This window comes from Colletotrichum higginsianum (genome assembly GCF_001672515.1).
Source record: "Colletotrichum higginsianum IMI 349063 chromosome 7 map unlocalized unitig_7, whole genome shotgun sequence".
NCBI classification, from domain to species: domain Eukaryota; kingdom Fungi; phylum Ascomycota; class Sordariomycetes; order Glomerellales; family Glomerellaceae; genus Colletotrichum; species Colletotrichum higginsianum.
This window is the reverse complement of record NW_017263917.1, coordinates 2,511,878-2,529,623: the sequence shown is the minus strand read 5'-3', so window position 1 is coordinate 2,529,623 and position 17,746 is coordinate 2,511,878. Positions and strand designations below refer to the sequence as shown.

General features: G+C 55.8%; 6 protein-coding genes across 6 annotated transcripts; 2 read left to right on the top strand and 4 right to left on the bottom strand.

Moving 5' to 3' along the window:
* Nucleotides 1-145: 145 nt before the first annotated feature.
* CH63R_10455 (Fg-gap repeat family protein) lies at nucleotides 146-1,945 on the bottom strand (the record flags this gene model as incomplete). The annotated part of the gene is made up of 1 exon (XM_018305429.1): nucleotides 146-1,945. One exon carries the CDS (start codon nucleotides 1,943-1,945, stop codon nucleotides 146-148), a length of 1,800 nt encoding a protein of 599 aa, XP_018154853.1.
* Nucleotides 1,946-2,886: 941 nt separating this feature from the next.
* CH63R_10454 (Cytochrome P450) lies at nucleotides 2,887-4,557 on the bottom strand (the record flags this gene model as incomplete). The annotated part of the gene is made up of 1 exon (XM_018305428.1): nucleotides 2,887-4,557. One exon carries the CDS (start codon nucleotides 4,555-4,557, stop codon nucleotides 2,887-2,889), a length of 1,671 nt encoding a protein of 556 aa, XP_018154852.1.
* A 2,080-nt stretch (nucleotides 4,558-6,637) lies between these two features.
* On the bottom strand, nucleotides 6,638-8,543 carry CH63R_10453 (uncharacterized protein; the record flags this gene model as incomplete). The annotated part of the gene is made up of 5 exons (XM_018305427.1): nucleotides 6,638-6,681; nucleotides 6,755-7,429; nucleotides 7,865-8,001; nucleotides 8,064-8,297; nucleotides 8,359-8,543. 5 exons carry the CDS (start codon nucleotides 8,541-8,543, stop codon nucleotides 6,638-6,640), a joined length of 1,275 nt encoding a protein of 424 aa, XP_018154851.1.
* A 1,701-nt stretch (nucleotides 8,544-10,244) lies between these two features.
* Nucleotides 10,245-10,546, top strand: CH63R_10452 (uncharacterized protein; the record flags this gene model as incomplete). The annotated part of the gene is made up of 2 exons (XM_018305426.1): nucleotides 10,245-10,276; nucleotides 10,360-10,546. 2 exons carry the CDS (start codon nucleotides 10,245-10,247, stop codon nucleotides 10,544-10,546), a joined length of 219 nt encoding a protein of 72 aa, XP_018154850.1.
* Nucleotides 10,547-11,777: 1,231 nt separating this feature from the next.
* CH63R_10451 (Tetraspanin) lies at nucleotides 11,778-12,912 on the bottom strand (the record flags this gene model as incomplete). The annotated part of the gene is made up of 4 exons (XM_018305425.1): nucleotides 11,778-12,086; nucleotides 12,172-12,670; nucleotides 12,735-12,763; nucleotides 12,880-12,912. The coding sequence occupies 4 exons, from the start codon at nucleotides 12,910-12,912 to the stop codon at nucleotides 11,778-11,780; spliced, it is 870 nt and encodes a 289-aa protein (XP_018154849.1).
* A 2,935-nt stretch (nucleotides 12,913-15,847) lies between these two features.
* Nucleotides 15,848-17,575, top strand: CH63R_10450 (Phosphoinositide phospholipase C; the record flags this gene model as incomplete). The annotated part of the gene is made up of 1 exon (XM_018305424.1): nucleotides 15,848-17,575. One exon carries the CDS (start codon nucleotides 15,848-15,850, stop codon nucleotides 17,573-17,575), a length of 1,728 nt encoding a protein of 575 aa, XP_018154848.1.
* Between the last annotated feature and the right edge of the window lie 171 nt (nucleotides 17,576-17,746).

Here is a 17,746-nt window from a genome sequence, read left to right as displayed (position 1 = left end):
TCCTCTTGTCTGTCAGCCAGCCAGTTCCCTCGTGCTGTTCCAGGCTTTGTTGCGGGAAACCTTTTGCTTGTGAACTTGACTTGACTTGGACTCCAACAACAACGACAACAACAACAACAACACTATGATCTAGACCAAGTCCTCTCTATCTGGCCCCCGCATAACGAATGTTCGGCCGCGGCGGCGTCTCCATGCCCTTGCCGAGGAAGTAGTCGACGTGATGCGACTGCACGTACCCCTTCAGCGTCATGGCGTTGCGGTACGCCGGGTTGTGCGCCAGCGTGTACAGGCGGATGTCGCTCGGCTTGTCCGTCGTGAAGACGAGCAGCTCGTCCGCCGCCGCGTTGGTGACGATGACCTCCTCCCGCCAGTCCCCGAGGATGTCGCCGATGAAGGCCGGGTTCCGCCCGTACGGCGCGCCGCCGAAGTCGCTCACGCGGAGGATCCGGGGCAGGCCGTTGGAAGCGCTCGGGTTCTCCCAGTCCCACTTCTCGAACTTGCCGTCGTTGAACAGCTCCAGCAGCTCGTCGCCGTCCCACCAGATGCCGAGGTGAGGCCACGGCGCCAGCGCGGCGTCCGCCGTCTCGGCGTTCGTGAGGGCGTCCTCCTTGGCGTTGTACAGCCCGGAGAACGACCACACCTCCATGCCCGGGTGCGTCGGGTCGATGTCGCCGACCATGCCGCGGCCGACGTCGTTCTCGCTGTCGCCCGAGTGCTTCCAGATCATGTCCCCCGTCGACCCGTCGTAGTAGTACTCGTACAGGAAGGACGGGTTCCTCTGCTGCACGCCGTACCCCTGGAGACCCTCGCGGGTCGGGTCGATCTTGGCGAGGTGGAAGCGGTCGCCGTGGACGACGCCCTGGCCGGCGAGGCTGTATCGTTCCGTGCCGTCGCCGTTGAGCGCGAAGCCGATCTCCAGGACCTCGTCCCGGCCGTCCCCGTCGACGTCGATGATGCGCGTGTTGTGGCCGTCGGGGAAGTCCTTGTCGCCGCGGTCCCACTTCCACTTCTGCGTGAGGGAGGCGCCGTCAAAGGTCCAGGCGACGAACATGAGGTTGAAGCCGGCGGACCCGATGCGGTTCTTCAAGTACGCCACCAGATGCGGCGTGTCTCCATCGAGAAACCCGGCGCCCAGGCGGGCGGCGACCGGGCCGTCGGAGATGTAAGTCGTGGGGACCGGGGCCGAGGCGCGGAGAGCGCCCGTTCGCCCGTCGATGATGGCCATGAACTGGTGGTTGTCACTCTCGCCCTCGTCGAACGTCGTGCCGTCGCCAAACTTGACGCCGTTGGCGATCCTCACGGCGACCTCGGCGCGTCCGTCGCTGTCGAAATCGAACACGGTGACGCCGTCCCAGTGTCCGAGGTTGACGGCCGAGGGCCCGGGCTCGATGTTGTTCTGGTTCTCGCTGTTCGGGCCCAGGTTGAGCTCCCAGAGAAAGGTCCCGTTGCCCGTATAGGCCTCGATGGTCTGGGGCGAAGTCTGCCGGTCGAGGACGTAGTCCCACTCGCCGTCGCCATTGAGGTCGCCCACCCAGACGAACTTGACAGCGCCGCCGCTGCGGATCGGGACTCGGACGATTGGTTCGATTGGGTTCTTGGCAGGCAGGCTGAAGGAACCACTGGCATCCTGCTCCTTGCCATCGACGACTGGCCGTACAAAGTAGGTGTTGACCTCGTCCGCAACAGAGGTAGAGTCGACGAAGTTGGTGCCGCCAGTGAGCACCTCGCTATTGAGCTTCGTCGGCGAGCTGCCTGTGTCGCGGTAGACGTTGAAGCCGATCCCATCGGGATCGAGTCCGAGCAGTCTCCAGGTAACTAGAGTGTCTTTCTCACTTGCGCGGACGGCCACCACGCCACGGCCGAGGTTTTCCAGCGGCCGCGCCGCCAGTGCAGGGAGGGCACATGACAACGTGATTGAAGTTGAAAGTAACGACAGAAACCTCATGGTGTGACGTCCAGATAACAAGAGGGGAGATCAAGTCGTCTTGGGAGGCACTGGCTTAGACCTCTCTGACGACAATCAAGTTCTAACTGTGGGCGACGGTTCGTCTTTTTATACCAGCGCGTGGCGATCTCACCCTTACAACCCACGGATTAAGTAAATCCAACTCGGTTTCTTAACAGGGTCTCTATGTCCGTTGACGATCTCATGGTCCTGTAATTTGGCGAGAGTTTGTAAAGTCCGCCGCTACAACTTGGCAAATGACATGGATGGTGTACCTACACAATGCGACACTGCCACCGCATGTCATCCCATCAACAAGAAACTCCAATTGGAGGAGTAACAACTCGTCAAGCTTGGCAACCAGCCAGGTGCCCTTTTGGGCAGCAAGAAACAACGCTCATCCGCTCTACATGGGCCGAGGAGTGTCTCCAGTTTCGCGGTGACCGTAGCAAGAGCCGCGTTTCTCGGTCGATTCAACGCGGACGAGCGGACTATTGACATGGGGGCATCGGTGTTTACCCCACGGGGTCAACCCCTTCTCTGCGATGTCATGCTGCACCCCGCAATCAATTGCGAAGTTGATTACTAGTCTTGGCGTTGGTCTCGACTCTCTGATCCGGCTTACCCAGTTGTAGTTACCGAGCTGTATTTGTCAAGTCCGTGCCGGTCACAATCTCATTTCTTATGGAATCTTCTTAACTACAACTCGGAGCCGTCGGTCCGCTTGGTACTTGTGGTGTTCTGCCATGCATGTCAAACTGCCCGCTCCAGGATATCATTCGGCATCAAGCGCAGTGTTGGATGAGGACAATGGCACATTTTCTGTGGGGAGACAGACTTTTAAAACAACTAACTGAGCATTGAAAGCAGCGGGCAATGACAGCCCGTGTTCAGTAATCTAGACTCCGCACACACAAACAACCATGTCCATGATGTCCAACTCACTGAAGCCCTTTGGCTGCCCCAATCTGTTCCATGAGGTTCTCAACACCCTTCGCGCTCCTCTCGAGCCCGCCGTGGACCAGCTCCTCCACCCACTCTCCCCTGGGCTTGAACAGCGCCTCGAACGGCTTGGGGGCGATGACGATGCCCAACGGCGGCATGTCCATCGGGTCAATCACCACCTTCTTCCCCGTGGCCGCGTCAGTCGGCGCCTCCATCTCGAACGCCCAGAGCAGCCGCGCATACAGGATCCATAGGCCGTCCCGTCCCACGTGTCTCCCCGGGCACAGCCGTCGTCCGTACCCGAACGAGATCTTGGGCAGATCCTGGCCCTCGAGCCACCTCTCCGGCCGGAAGTCGTCGTTGTCCGCGCCGAAGACGGCCTTGTCCCGCGTGATGGCCCACTGCGACGCCACGACGGTGGCCCCCGCGGGGATCCGGTAGCCCATGTACTCGTCCTCCTCGGCCGCGGCGTGGTCCATCCCGGCGGGGAGGATCGGCCGCCACCGCATGACCTCCTCGATCATGGCGTCGATGTACGGCAGCCGCGCCCTGTCCTCGTACACGGGTAACCTCTGCTGGCCGACGACCTCGTCCAGCATGGCCTGCGCCTTGCGCATCATGTGCGGGTACGTGACCATGGCGACGACGAACCAGCTCAGGATCGACACGGTCGTCTCGCTGTTGGCCAGCGTCAGCGTCGCCGCGATCCACGCCATCTCCGCCTCGCTCGTCCCCGCCCCGAGCCGCTCCACGCCGTTGGCGATCTGCTTGCTGATGTTGTATCCGGGCTGCCTCAGCGCCCGGCGGAAGTTCGACACGTGGTGCTCGGCCTCGCTTTGGTGGTACTTCTCGCCCGCCCGTTTCCACGGCGAGATGAGGTAGGGGACGTGCTTGAGCCAGGTGAAGGTGTCGATCAGGGGAACAGGGCCCCCCGCAACCGCCGCCGTGGGGTTGGTGTCGAAGAAGTCCATCTGCTCTTTCGTCCCGGGGTGTCCCTTCATCAAGCGGTATCCCCATATGACCAAGCTTATGCTGCTGGCCGAGGCGCGTCGGAAATCCCAGTGAGGGTTTTGCGGCGCTACGCCGTCCATCTCTTTTTCCCCGCCGCTCGAATCTGATTTCAGCTTGCCTTGGGAAAGCATGTCGTTGAGAAGCTGGAGGGACTCCATGTCCTGGATAGGCTCGTAAAGCGCTGCGGAGCGAGGGTTCAACCCGTGGGAGTGGAGGCGTTGGTGAAGGCGGAGCTGTGAGTCGTATCGGCGGAAGAGCATGTTGTATCCCTTTGTGACCATCTCAGTAGTCATGTAGCCGAACGACCGGTCCGAGTACTTGCTGGCGCGCTTGTTGAGAAGCTCGTGGGCCGCTTCGACTGTTGTCAGGACGATGGTGGACTGCCTTCCCACCTTGAAGTGAACCACCGGGCCGTAGATGTGTCTCCATTGGTAATGCGTCAGCCACCTGAGGTGGAATGGGCTGTTGAAGAGATTGCCGACAATGGGGAGTCGAGGTGGCCCCGGTGGGAGAGGCAGATTTGAATGCCGCTGGCGAGCATAGCGGAGACGGGAGAGGAGCAGATAAATGCCCAAGAATGAGACGAGCGTCAAGGGAACGAGTATGGACAGTGGCTTGGAGAGCAAACTGTCGCGGTCTCTGGCAGAGTTATCCATTGCGATATCCGTTGGATTTGGCTTCGGCTTTGAGGATGTCGAATAGCAAGAATGTGTCTGCTTCTGTTGTACACTTTGAAGGGGAGACTGCTGATGCTTTATATCCTTTGTTCCCCATTCTACGCCATACGAGTCTCGCTCATTCTCGTCTCTTCACCAGGAGATTTACATGGTTATTCGCTCTCGAGCTCGTGCAGGGCATGATTTCTCACCTAGGTACATGTCGTAAAACGGACTTGGTGATCCGGAAGTGATGCTCAAGTTGCCCCTCCCAGCCCGCAGCGTAGTATCGCAGGCTCGCTTTCGGATTTGGAACTCAGGCAACATTCCCTTCGAGAAATTGATTCCTCGCTTAAACTACTTTATGGGTCCCAGCTCACGGCCTGAGTCATCGGCGAAGTCAGAAAAACGGCATTTCTCCATACACGGAACGCTGGCAACGGCGGGACGAGCCACGTCCCGTAAGCATGCAACTGCTGATCCCTTCCTTCAAAGGCATCCCTACAGCGGCGCTTGACGTTTGTGGGCTGAGACTGTCGGGCTGACTCAACGGCGAAGAAGTTACCCCTTTTCACTTTAAACGAACTCAACCAAAGATCCCTGCAGCGTCCTTGGCTTACAACTCAAGATCCCGGTTGCCCTGGTCAGCTGTTGATTGGTATGTAACCAGGCCGAGCGATATGGGCAAAAGGAAGGTCTCTCACTTGTTTTGGTATCTCCAAGGCTTCAAGTCGTACGTAGCCCCTGTATTCAACAGAACGGGAATTGCTAGAAATCTATTCCCACAGATGGACGAGGAGCAGGTGTTTTAGTTTTTTGTTTATGCTTGTTTCTGAAGCCTAAGATGTTCCATGTCTCTCGAAAATAATTATGTCAAATCAGCAGAGGGCGGTTTAGTTTTGATTTTTTCAATGCGTGAATAACCCCCGGACACCAACTCCAACACCTGGGTATCGAGAACACGTAACGAGAAGGAGTTTGTGATATCTAGATAGGATACGTACAGCTTTCTATAGACAGATTGAGCTGTTTGTATCAGCAGAGAAATCTTGTACTGTAAGTACTTGGTGCGTAGATATGGTGTACCGTTAGTAAAGAGACCACAATCGAAATTACACACCAGACAGATATTTGTAAATGTTCAGCAAAGCAACAGAAAATGCATTATTTACTGACGCTAATACGGAACTCTACATCATGAAGGCTACTCAATGCTCATGTCAATTCGAAGCCATGAGGAGAGTAAAGTTCTAGTATATCTGATACCCTTCAGGGCCCATGCGGTTGACAAAACTGGTCCTCGCCCAAACGACCATGTTCATGAAGTAGCGTGCAGAAACTTCTGACGCGATAGGCACTAATTTATTCCCAAAACAACCACATTTTGAATGCTCTCTCATCAACCGGTCCTCAACCAAAGGTGTTTGAAACCCTTCTGTTTCCCCCTTGAGCCATCTTTCCAAGGAAACCATTTGAAAGTTTTCTGAGATGTCCGGATCAAGACTGGTGATCTTTCTCCAGGTAAGCAATTCTGTCTGGATTGACGCCCATAGAACACCCACGTCTTGCATGCAAGGTAGTCTGAAGAGCTCGTGAACGTTGACACATTCGCAGTCGAACAATTCCCTGTAACGGGCTTCTTCCCAATCTTCTGAGCTCATTAGTTCAAGGTCAAAATTGCAGCGGCCGTTATGGTAGTGGCTTTGAAGCTCGCTATTGAGCATCGCGGATTGTTGTTCTCGTCGCAGTCCTGGGCGCTGAGGGTATACTGCGGTTGATCGGTGGAGGATCAAGGACAGACATTTCCAGCCAGTTTGACAAGATGGTGACCACCTATCAATGATTGACTGAGGAACCTGTTCCGCTAGACCAGCAGGAGTGATGGGTGGGTGCCTACAGCCATTGTCTTCGGCAGAGCTGAGAAATTCCGCCACAGACAGTTCTGCTTTCAGGTTCGCATCAGCCCCAAGGATCAGCAGGCAGACTGCGCATGCCACTGCACCAAAGAGTGTCTCGCCATCCATACCACGTTCTGCAAGATAAAACGCAGCAACTACAAGTACATGGAGTGGTCCCATCTTCATCTCAAGACCACAATCGGCGCAACGACGTCGAAAGAGGCCACTAAGGGTATCGATATTTGGTGCTGACGTTGGAATATATATTGATAGCATGCTGTGGCACACTGCCTGCACACTGCTGTGGCAGAAGTTGTGTTTCCATTGCTGAGGAATACGAGCGTGTCCTTCTTTGTGCAATAGCCGCACTTCCGGTGAGTCGGCATCCCACCTGCCGCAGATGTCCTTCTCTTCCCCGGGGAATCTCGTGCGATAATTGAAGCGTGTGCTAACCTCGAAGGGGGCCAGGTTCGTGTGTGACCGAAGAATTGAGATCATGAGGCTATCAAGGACGGTATGTCCATCAGAATCGATGTTGTTAAGCGCAATGGGATGGTTGTCATGAAGTTGAATGATGAGAGCGTTCATTATCATGCAACAGGTATGACCGCCATCCAAGAAAGAGGCTGCCAGATGGTAAGGGTGGATAGCTCCGATGTCAATTCCACGGCCCGAGTCCAACAAGTTGGAGACAGACTCCAGATTGCCCGACATAATGGCAAAGGCACAAGAGTCTAACGCGAGCTTTTCAGGGGACTTGGAGACGGCCTGAGCGATGAGCTGGTTGGACATCGGTAGTTCGTCAACCGATGTTGCACTGAACTGACTCCGCGCGAAAGACTCCTCCATGGCGCTTTGTAGAGTGCGATTCTGTGTTTCGGCGGCTGGCCAAGGGGTCCATGAAGATTCATCATGCAGTTCGAATTTGGCTTGCGTCTCGATAGGTGGAGAATCTTCAATTTCATACTCGAGGTCTACATCTTCGTAATGAATCACCCATCGGCAATGACTGGTCGGTTGTGGGATTTCAGATGTGCGCGGAGAGGGAGCAGAGAACCATCCGGCCGGCGACGAGAAGTTCGGAGGGGTTTCCAAGTTGTTTCCTACAAGTGTGACCTCCGAGACTAATCCAGCAGTCCACTGCTGGGGTCCTCTGCCCCAGAACTTGGCTGTAAGGTAAGAATACATCCAGTAATCGTGAAGCCATCCAGAAATGATTCTTTGAGTTGGGTCAGCGTCGTTTCGTGGCCTGCGACGGGGAAAAAGCTTCCTTCCATACCTTCTGTCACTCTCGTTACACCTGCTCAGAAGCTCTTCTCGGCGGCCTTGCAGAAGCAAGTTTGAACGATCCTGAAAAGTCTTTTGCGTGATCAAAGCAGCCGTGGGGGTCAAACCGGGCGCCGGCCCACCTGGTGTGGTTGCTTCGGGGCTGCCGACATTCAGGTAACGAGGAGTGGTTGTTATTGGACCAAAGGGCGACGGCTGGTCCGCCTGTCTCGTGATGGAGGCTATGTATGCGTCGTAAGGGAGATTCCAGTGTGAGAACCTATGAGTGTGTGATTAACGTCAGCGCGGTTCCATGTGAAGCATAGAGGAAGCATGACTTACGTCCCCGGCGAAAGCGTCTCGACCAATTGGTGACGAATCTTGTCATTCAGGAACCTCTTCAGCTGCTTCTTGTCTACTTCCTTCGTCATACCTCCTTGGTGAATGGTCACAGTGGAAGTACTCGCACCGGGGCGGCTGCGTTTGCCAACAACAGCCACAATATCGTCCTTCTCTTGCGTGGTGGTTCGTTTTCGTATGTCCCACTTGCGCAGGCGATGTCGGTATTGATGGACCCTGAGCAAGACGGAATCAGAGTGTGAGGCATGCCAGCGGGGGAAGCAGGTTCATGCCTTACTCTGCACTGAACCCGTGGTTCTTCTCCATAAACTCTGCGAGCTTCGGGATTGTCAAGGGTTTACCAGAGCCGCTGTTGCCAAGGTAAGCCTCCACGATGATGGGTTTGAGGTGCTCCCAGCGCTCGTCATATAGGATGTGCCGAAGATCGAGTCCGGACACAGGTCGATGGTGTGGTTCTTCCATGGCATGAACGAGACCGTAGCCCGCTCGAAAGCTGACTCGAGTTACTGTCTGGGTTGAAGTGGGATAATATTGAGGCGACGAAGTCACCCGTGGGGAGTAAGGAGATGAAGCAGTGAAGTGAAGCAGCTGAGAGCCACTTCGTCGAATGGCGGGAGACGAGGGCTTTAAAGGCAGGCAGGCTCACATCACTCGAATGTCTTCCCGAGCCCAGTCGCGGTCGATTAAGGCAACCGGCGGCTGGCTGCCTTGACCCAACGCCGGTCAAGGATGACCTAAGGCAGTCCGATTCTGCACGTCTGCACGTATCAATGGTCGCCCGTACCACCACAAAAGGAGACGAGCCAATAGAGAAGAGAGGCAGAAGGAGGCCACGCCAAGTCGTCAGGCCAAGGAGGCTCTTCCCCATGCTGCCAAGTATTCAAGCCCAACAAGAATGATGAACAAAAAGAGAGGATCCAATGGGTGGGAGGATGGCAAGCCAGGGCGCTGCAGTGTCTGCCAAGAAGCGGCATGTCTTGCACGCTTTGCCATTATAGACCCCCAACTAACGGGCGGAAAGGGGGAGGAATGTCTTCCACCCATCCCCGCCGCACTACCATTCCAACGCATCGAGTATATCTGCAGGTCTCAAAAGAAGTGCAGCGAACTCAAGTGGGGGCAACAAAAGATCACCGACCAATAGGGCCGAACGGTTGATACAGCCTCTTGCGCTCAAGACAGTGTCCATCAAGCACTCTCGGAATGTGCGCCAACAGTACGTTTCATTCCGCCCTGGGTCTTAGATGAGTTCAAGGCCCTGCCTAAATCCAGGCACGTCCCTTTACAAAACGACATCATCCAATAAAAGACCTCATAGACAGCGTCATGTCGGTAAAACCGCCGCCCATCGTGGACGAGGTCCCACCGATGCATTCCTCGGCAGGCGGGAGTGGCACAAGAAAGCCAGCTAGGTGGGCTTTCTCCCCCGGCTCGCGCGACAGCTGATCGTCCATCCCGTTCGGAACTGGCCAAAGGTTGAATGGAACACCCTGCCCTGAGGGGTAGACAAAACGTGAAGAGCCAATGGGATCAAGCCCTCTCCTGAGAACTTGGCGCCAGAGTACGAGAAAGAGACTGCCAACACCGTCTTCCGGACGCATTACCTGGAAACCGGGCCACACCTCAGTTCACACTACAGTCAAAGTACGGCGGGGCTCAGTTGGATTCTGCAGACCGATGGAAGTTAACACGCAGGCAGACGTGTCTGGTCATTTCTTCGGGTAGATGAGGCTGGTCGACCAGGGCCGCCCTGTCACTTACACGACCAGGTCGAGTCCGTCTTTGAGACGTCAACGAACATAAATATACATCAGTAATCCACGCCTCCAAGTCCATCTTTTCCTAACTATGCTCGCCAGTGACAGCTTTCATCGTTCTTCTTACCTCGCACATTCTACACACCTGTTTGGTTTCGATCCTCTGTCTTTCCGCCTACGAGTACTCTGCTGTGAGACGAGTCGTGTCCAACAACCCGATCTGCCATCCCTTACCCCCCTCTCTGCTGCAACTTCAACCTGAGATTCCGACGGTCTAAACTTCACTCGGCTTGGCCTTGTGGACTCACTTACAATCTTGCCGTTGTCTACCCTCACGTACACTTTCTCGATCATCCCATTCGACTGTTCCCGCTCAATATCCGCCTGTATCACCGCTCACAACGTCATGCCATCCCAGAGCAAGAAGACGAAGCCGACGTGCGTATCTATCACAAGCTTTGATGTTCTGATCTGCCCCATTCCTGTCATGGACCATCACTAAACGCCTTTCACTTCTACAGACCGGCGGCCCCGCCATCCTCTCTCGACCACGACGCATCGAGCACCGTCGCCCGTTCCGGGTCGCCGCCGAGGTCTGCAAAGAAAAACAAGCACCGGAAGGGGGGCCACGGCAAGAAGAACGGTGGCCCCAGCACTTCGGATGTCGGGTTCGAGGTGTCTTACATGGGGGGCCAGTTCGATGACTGATCGGGTGGCAGAGCTGTTGCTGTTGATATGTTCCTTTTGTATGACGGGGAAGTAGTGATGGTCATCTTTGTGGTCTTCTTGGGGTGCAGTACTACATCGGATACCCTCCATCGTTTATAGTCGTAAAGGATTTGAGGCCAGCCAAGTCAAATCCCCAAGTCTCGTCCGTTGCCAATGCCAATGCCTCGCTGTGTTCTTCGTTGCCCGCAATTTCGGTCGACAGTGAGTAGCCTGTATGATAGGTAACCGCCTCAAGCGCTGTCTCGCTCGGAAGAACTTCCGGTCAGCAAGGAAGGCTATCAAGTGTGGTTGCCAACCCAGACGGTGAGGGACAGAGACGGCGAAGTGAGGATATAAGTTAACACTAGCCCCAAGACAGGCTTCTAGCGCCAAGATCTACCCTTCCATCTTGGTAAACAACCATACCGTGATTAGACCAAAGGCTTACCCCAATTGGCCCATTTGCCGTAAGTCCGGGGTGGCTAGAAAATATGGTTTCCACTTGTTGGATACAGTAAGACTAAGGCGTAGCGGTGTCAACGACTAGAATTTTCAGGGTCACACAACTTCTCTGATAATGAGACTACAAAGCCTTCGTTACTGATTCCCATGATTAATAAAACACTTGGTATCCAGACAGTCCCCTATGTGCCCTACATAAACATAGCATACAATATCACATCGTCAATACCAGCACAGCAAACCCACCCGTCGTTATGACACTCCCAGTCGTCTCTAAGGGGTTTTTAAGGCATTCGTCATACTTTGCACACAAGAGAGAAAGAATAAGTTCATGGGGTGGGAACGCTACTGTGTCTATTTTTTTCCATAGTACCCGTATAATATGTCCATGCATAAAACATGTCAAGCTGATCTGATTATCCGGTCCGTTCGACGGTTAATCATCTATAACGCCGTGGTCAAGGATTTGAAAGTGAGAGGGCATGAAGCTGTACTTGTGCCAAATCACAGATAAGATGTACAGTCAGGGAAAAGAAAAAGAAGGCACAAAGCATCTGATATGTATTTTAGACCCGAGACAAACTAAAAAGTAGTGTGTGTGCCGCCCCCCTTAGCAACGCCAATTTTATCAACCCCCGGTTAGCAGATGGATACATACTCTCGCTCGCAATGATAATTCAATTCCATTCTCAGTCGTGTCGTCATGTATGGGTGTAGTGTCTTTGTGTATTTGAAGTAGTCGCCGCACCCATGGCTCGAGAAGGCCCCCTTAGTCGCCCCCCCAGACATTCCTCAAAGACGATGGTTCGATGCGGCCAGAGGCGGCGCGAGGTCGACCCCGGTAGCCCTCATCTGTGGTACCGTAGCGCGGACTGAGGTCGCGGTAGGAGACTGGCACGTCCGATTCATCACCGCTGTCGTTCTGCGCTGTTTCGACGGCGGCAGCAGCAGCAGCGGTGAGAAGAGGTCGGATGCGCTCGCGCTCCTCGATGGGACGTTCGGATAGATGGCTCCAGCCTTGTGCCCACCAAGCGTGCCTCCAGTTGCTGGCGCTCTGCATGAAGAGCAAAGTGAGGACCTAAATTGGACGCGGTTGGCTTTGAGTCTCGGGAAATACCAGGGTGGGCTACCATGGTCATTTGTACATGGGGGCGAAAACATACCTGCAAGACACCGACGGCCAGGACGATGCCAAGATCGATGGCCGAGTTCCTCACGGTCGCCTCACGCCACGGGCCAACGCAGGGCGTGTCGCGACTGAACCTTTCAGCGCATCGGACATTGCCGGCGAACGGCCAGCCGCGGTCCTTGACGCTGTTCAGGCCGCAGCAGTCGAGGCTATCCTGGATGCTTCGAATGGAGGACTCGTCCTTGGCGGAAAACATGCGCTGCCAGCGGGTGGATAGAGCGCAGTTCAAGTCATCTCCGGGCAGGGCGGACTGCAACAGGAGGACGGCGATGGCGGTGGTTAGGATGCCCTGCAGAGTCTGGATGATTGTGGGGAAGAGCTGCTCGGCGCGGGCCGTGGAACGGCTCGCGTTGAAGAGCAGACGCGGGTAGTAGAAGGCGTTGATGGTGCCGATGATGGGCAGCAGGATGGGAAGAATAGACAGGAAGGGAGCGGTCGGGAGGAAGAGGTTGGTGCTCGAGACATGGACGATGCTGCGAGATGGGTTAGTTGGTTATGCTGGTGAAGATCTCGGCGATGCTTGGCATGGGGACTTACATGGCCGTCGTCAAGAGCCCGAGGGTGATCTGCAATACACACGCATGGTGAATTAACGAGGTGTTCATCGAAGGGATTCAACACGGGGACGATGAGTTGTCTCGTTCTCGCCTTGGTCGATATCTCGCTCGATTGGGCTACTTACCAAGATGAACACAATGCCCGGATTGCCCATCATCGCGGTGGTGTGTATCTTGCCCGATCACGCGTGTGGCACAGGGTCGCGAGGTCGATGCCTACCTATCTCGATGTCGGTGAACCAAGCTGACCAACAAACAAAATCATAGGAAAAACAGCGGATTGTGGGCGTCCAAGTGGCTTCACATATAGAAGAAGAGGAGTGTGTTGAGTGTGAAGTGAAGTGGGAGGTGGGAAGGTGAAAGATAGAGGACGAACTGAGACCTCTTACCGGGGTCGGAAGACCCTTGGACAATCACAAGGGCCGATGGTTGTGGTAGCAGCGGGGAGCTACTGGGGAGCGACTAGATCGAGCCTTTCCACACCCCTTCCGGGGCATTCCAGGGCACCCTCAACGTGCCCCAAGCGCCAGCGACCAGCGGCACTGAGCCACGCCGGGCAACCACAAGCTCTACATGCTCTACACCACCTTCAAGGAAAACACCGCTGCTGCTGCAGGTTCTCGACGTCATGGCCCAGCCCTCATAAGAAGCTTATTCCCTCAGACACGAGCACGCCATAGGCTCGAGAAGGCCTTTCGCCGCCCGGGGAGGGGCAGGCCGAGACACCCTAGGAGACACCCTGGGAGACACACCCTGACGACCCATTCGCAGCACCACCCACTGCAGGAGGCCGCTGGCAGTCCGGCAGCCTGCATTATAACATGGGATGGGATGGGATGGATGGTTGACTCCGCACGCGGCGTATTGAGTACCAGCATTGCACGAGGGCGCAGTCGCCCCGTGTCTTTGCCCGTTCACGTCCACGTCCACGTCCACGTCCATCCAGATGCCAATTTCCGCGGCCAGGTCCTGGTCGCGCAGATGGAGTGTGTGTGTTGCTGTCTGGTCGGCCGGATCGGGTCCTCTGTGCTCGTGTGCCTTTGAGCACCAGGAGGGCGGGCTGATGATGATGATGACACTGGTGACAGGGAGGGAGCTCTCGGGACGCGTCCATACAAACGCAACGCCCGCACTTCGATGCCGCCATGCTGATTGATTGCTCAGTGGGGTGTTTGCTTGTGCTCCGTGCAGCGAGCGGCCAACTCTCCTGCACTCGCCGTTGGCTGTTGCTCATCCATTTGAAGGTATGGATGTCGGATGCCCAAATGTCTAATAATGTCTTGCCACCCAAACATTGCCATGTGCACGTCGTCTGGCCCAAACATTCCGAGCCGCTGGAATGCACCTGTTGGCGAATGGGATATCGTCCCACCCTACCCAGTACCAGGGTGCATGTTTTGCTCTCACCAATGAGGCCGGAGAGCGACAGAGACGACGTGAATGGATCTGTCTTACGGGCGCAGGATTCGTTTGGCGGAAAAAGAAGGGAAGACAAGGTTGAAGCAGTCCAAACGCCGCCGGCTGTCAGCTATTTGTCCTCTCTCCATGTCCTAGGTGCACTGATGCGCCAGAGCGAAATGCTTAAAACGGAGATACCCGCGTGCGGTTGGTCGGAACCGACAGTGGGCTACTTGTACAAACCTTTTCGCGTCAGAGGCAAAGGCAAAAGTGTTGGTCGTGGTGGTGCAAAAGCCTGAGCTTGCCTTGGTCGGTAGCGGATGGTTGAACGAAGCGGCCGACCCCGGGACATGGTAGTGTTCGCTGGGGGTTCCAAGCGGCCGTTCTCGAAACTCACAAAACGATCAAGTACCTGAAGCAGTCGGAAAGAAACGGGATTCAGTCTCGTCAGGTCATTTCTGCGCGACAAGAAACTGCACACAGCAGTTAACCCACGCCAGATGGCAGAGGTTATTGAGTGACGAGAACATCCGTTTCTGTTGTGGTTCGTGAATGTCAAGGATCTGGGGCAGAAGGAGGACGGCACATGTGCAGCTGGCGGCGAAACAGGGCCCACAAGGCTGAAATGGGAATATTTCCCGGAAGGCGTTCCGTTCCAAGAAGCCCAGCCGGTAAGTAAGTCGCCGAAGTGGAGTTGCCGTTCGTCGGGGGACTTGGGGTTGACTTGGGGACCATGGGGATCACAGTCGAAACCTGGAAGCTGACGACGACGCTGCCGCATGCCCAACCTCGAGAAATGCCGGAATGCGAGCTGATTGGGCCTCACGGGGCACGCTATGTGTTGGCAAGAGACTGGTGCATGGTTGGTGACCGAAAGCTTGTTGACGAAACATACAAGCGCTTTGTGGGAATGTCAACTCGGGGGTTGCGCTTCCTGCACTTTTCGCTTCAAGGTTTCCAACATGAGTAGGCTCCTATTGAAGCTGTAGACGGGGCTCAAGAGTCCATTTGCGTGTCCAAGATACGGCTGCATTCGGTGTTAGATGGTGTGTTCCTTGGCCGAGTTGAGACGAACGAACATTCTGCTTGCCTGAGATGAGAAAGAGGCGGAGAGCAGCGGAGAAGAAAGGATTCCTAGCTGCGTTGTCTTATGTAAGACATATATTCCCTCTAACCAAAAGGGGCTATCTCATGGGAACCTAATTGGCCGAAGCTTAGCGAGCTCTGTGCTTATCAAATTCGATGTTCTATCTAATCTGATGCACTCCACATCTTAACCCCTCCCCCTCACTACCTACTAGGTAGGTATTGGTGCAAACGACAGCAGCTCAGCTACAGCAGAAGGAGCACCTGAACCTGCACCTGCACCAGTACCGGCACCACGGCAATTGCGACCTTACGCGGCGCACATCAGCCAAGCTCTACGCCGTCCTCTTTTGTTCCCATTTTCCCTCTTTTTTCCCTCCCTCTTCTCCCTAGTGCCGTCATCCTCCTCCCCATACCTATGTGTGTCTGTCTCGCTCTTCTGACGAACTCCTGTTTGCGTCCGTCTCACCTCCGCATTCTTCGCATCTAACTCCCCTTCATCCGTTCTCAGAGGCCAGCTGCACCGCAACATACATTGGCTGAGAGAAGTAACACGATAGACGACGACCAACAAACGATTGATTACTGACAGACGTCGCGCCCCCAACAATGGCTTCTCTCACGTCAAAGTTCGCCAATCTGAACCCTTTCTCCAAGTCGGCCCCCGAGGACGATGAGGAGCTCGGCGATGCGACCGACAACACCACCCTTGCCGGCGGTGGCCACGCCGCCCGTGACTCGGAACTGAAGCACCGCCTGCGCGTGAGTCGTGCCCTCCGCTCCTTTCTCGTCGACCAAGGGATCATCTCGTCCAGCGACGCAAATCTCAACTCGGATCACCCCAGCCCGGCGCTGCAGGCCCTCGTCGACAAGCCTCACATCAGCGTGCCGCGCGAGCTCTTAGACAGGTCTCACCCGCTTCCCGAGTACTTCATCAGCTCCAGCCACAACACCTACCTCTTGGCCCATCAGCTCTTTGGAGACTCCTCGGCAGAGGCCTACAGCGAGACGTTACATGCCGGCGCGCGCTGTGTCGAGATCGACGCCTGGGACAACCCCGACAACAAAGACGAGCCCAAGGTCACCCACGGCTACACCTTGGTCTCCAACATCCCCTTCCGGACCGTCTGTGAGACCATCCGCGACGTCGTCGACCAAGAAGCCAAGGCACCCGAGCCCGCCGCACCCATCCTGCTGTCCCTGGAAAACCACTGCGACCCCGAAGGCCAGCTACGCCTGGTCCAGATCATGAGAGGCGTCTTCGGGGACCGCCTTCTTAGTCGAAGCGTGCGAGAAAAGGGCCATGCCGAGCAAGACGGCCAGGGCGACCACGTCCGCCTGGAAGAGCTGGGCAGCAAAATTGTCGTCATCGTCGAGTACCACTTCCCCGGCGAGCCCGACGACAGCAGCTCGAGCTCAAGCGACAGTGACGACGAAGAGGAGAAAAAGGCCCGCCACGATTACAAGGCCAAAAAGAAGGAAATCCCTCCTTCCCTCATCATCCCGGAGCTGGAAGAGCTCGGCGTCTACGCTCAGTCCGTCAAACCCGTCAACAACTCTTGGTATGAAGAAGTTCTACAGGACGCACCTCACCACCACCTGATCAATGTTTCCGAGTCCGGCCTGGCCTCCCATCTGCCCGAGGCTACCCACAAGATCTCCCGCCACAACGCCCACCACCTCATGCGTGTCTTCCCCAAGGGCACCCGCATCTCGTCCAAGAACCTGCATCCCGTCCCTTTTTGGGGCGTGGGCGCCCAAATCTGCGCCCTCAACTGGCAAACCTTTGGCGCTTCGATGCAGATCAACGAAGCCCTGTTCAGCGGCTCCGAAGGTTACGTCCTCAAGCCCGCCGAGCTCCGGGCCGGCGGCTCGGGCAGGCTCGGCAACGGCACCAAGAAGAAGCTGCGGCTCCACGTCGGCGGCGCGACGGACGTTCCCATACCCTCCGGCCGCGACGATGACGAGACCATCAGGCCTTACCTCACCTGCACGCTCGTCCACCCCCACGACCTGGCGATCAACCCCCCTAAGAGGAAGACGGCCGGATACAAGCAGCATAAGCTCACCGGCTTCCTCCACAAGGGCGAGAACCCCCCGCCCACCGACCCCTTGTGGAACGAGGTGCTGGAGTGGGAGTACCAGGACAACGAGATGGTCTTCCTGCGGATGCTCGTCAAGAGCGACGACAGCTTTTCGAAAAACCCCATCCTGGCTGTCGGGGCGGTGCGGCTACTCTACACCATTCCCGGCTGGGTCTTCATCCGCATGCTGGATCTGAAGGGAAGAGAGACCAAGTGCTCCATCCTGGTCAGATTCGAATTTGTGGACGCGTGATGACGGGCACAGACGAGGTCTCTTCTTTGACGATTATCACGACTATTCCTCCCGGCGGTTTCGTAACTTTAGTACATGCCTCTCAATCGCCGTATCCAACTCTTCCATAGCGTCGCGTGATTGATGTCACAGTTCGAAAAACGAACCTTTGATGAGGCGGCGCGTGTACAT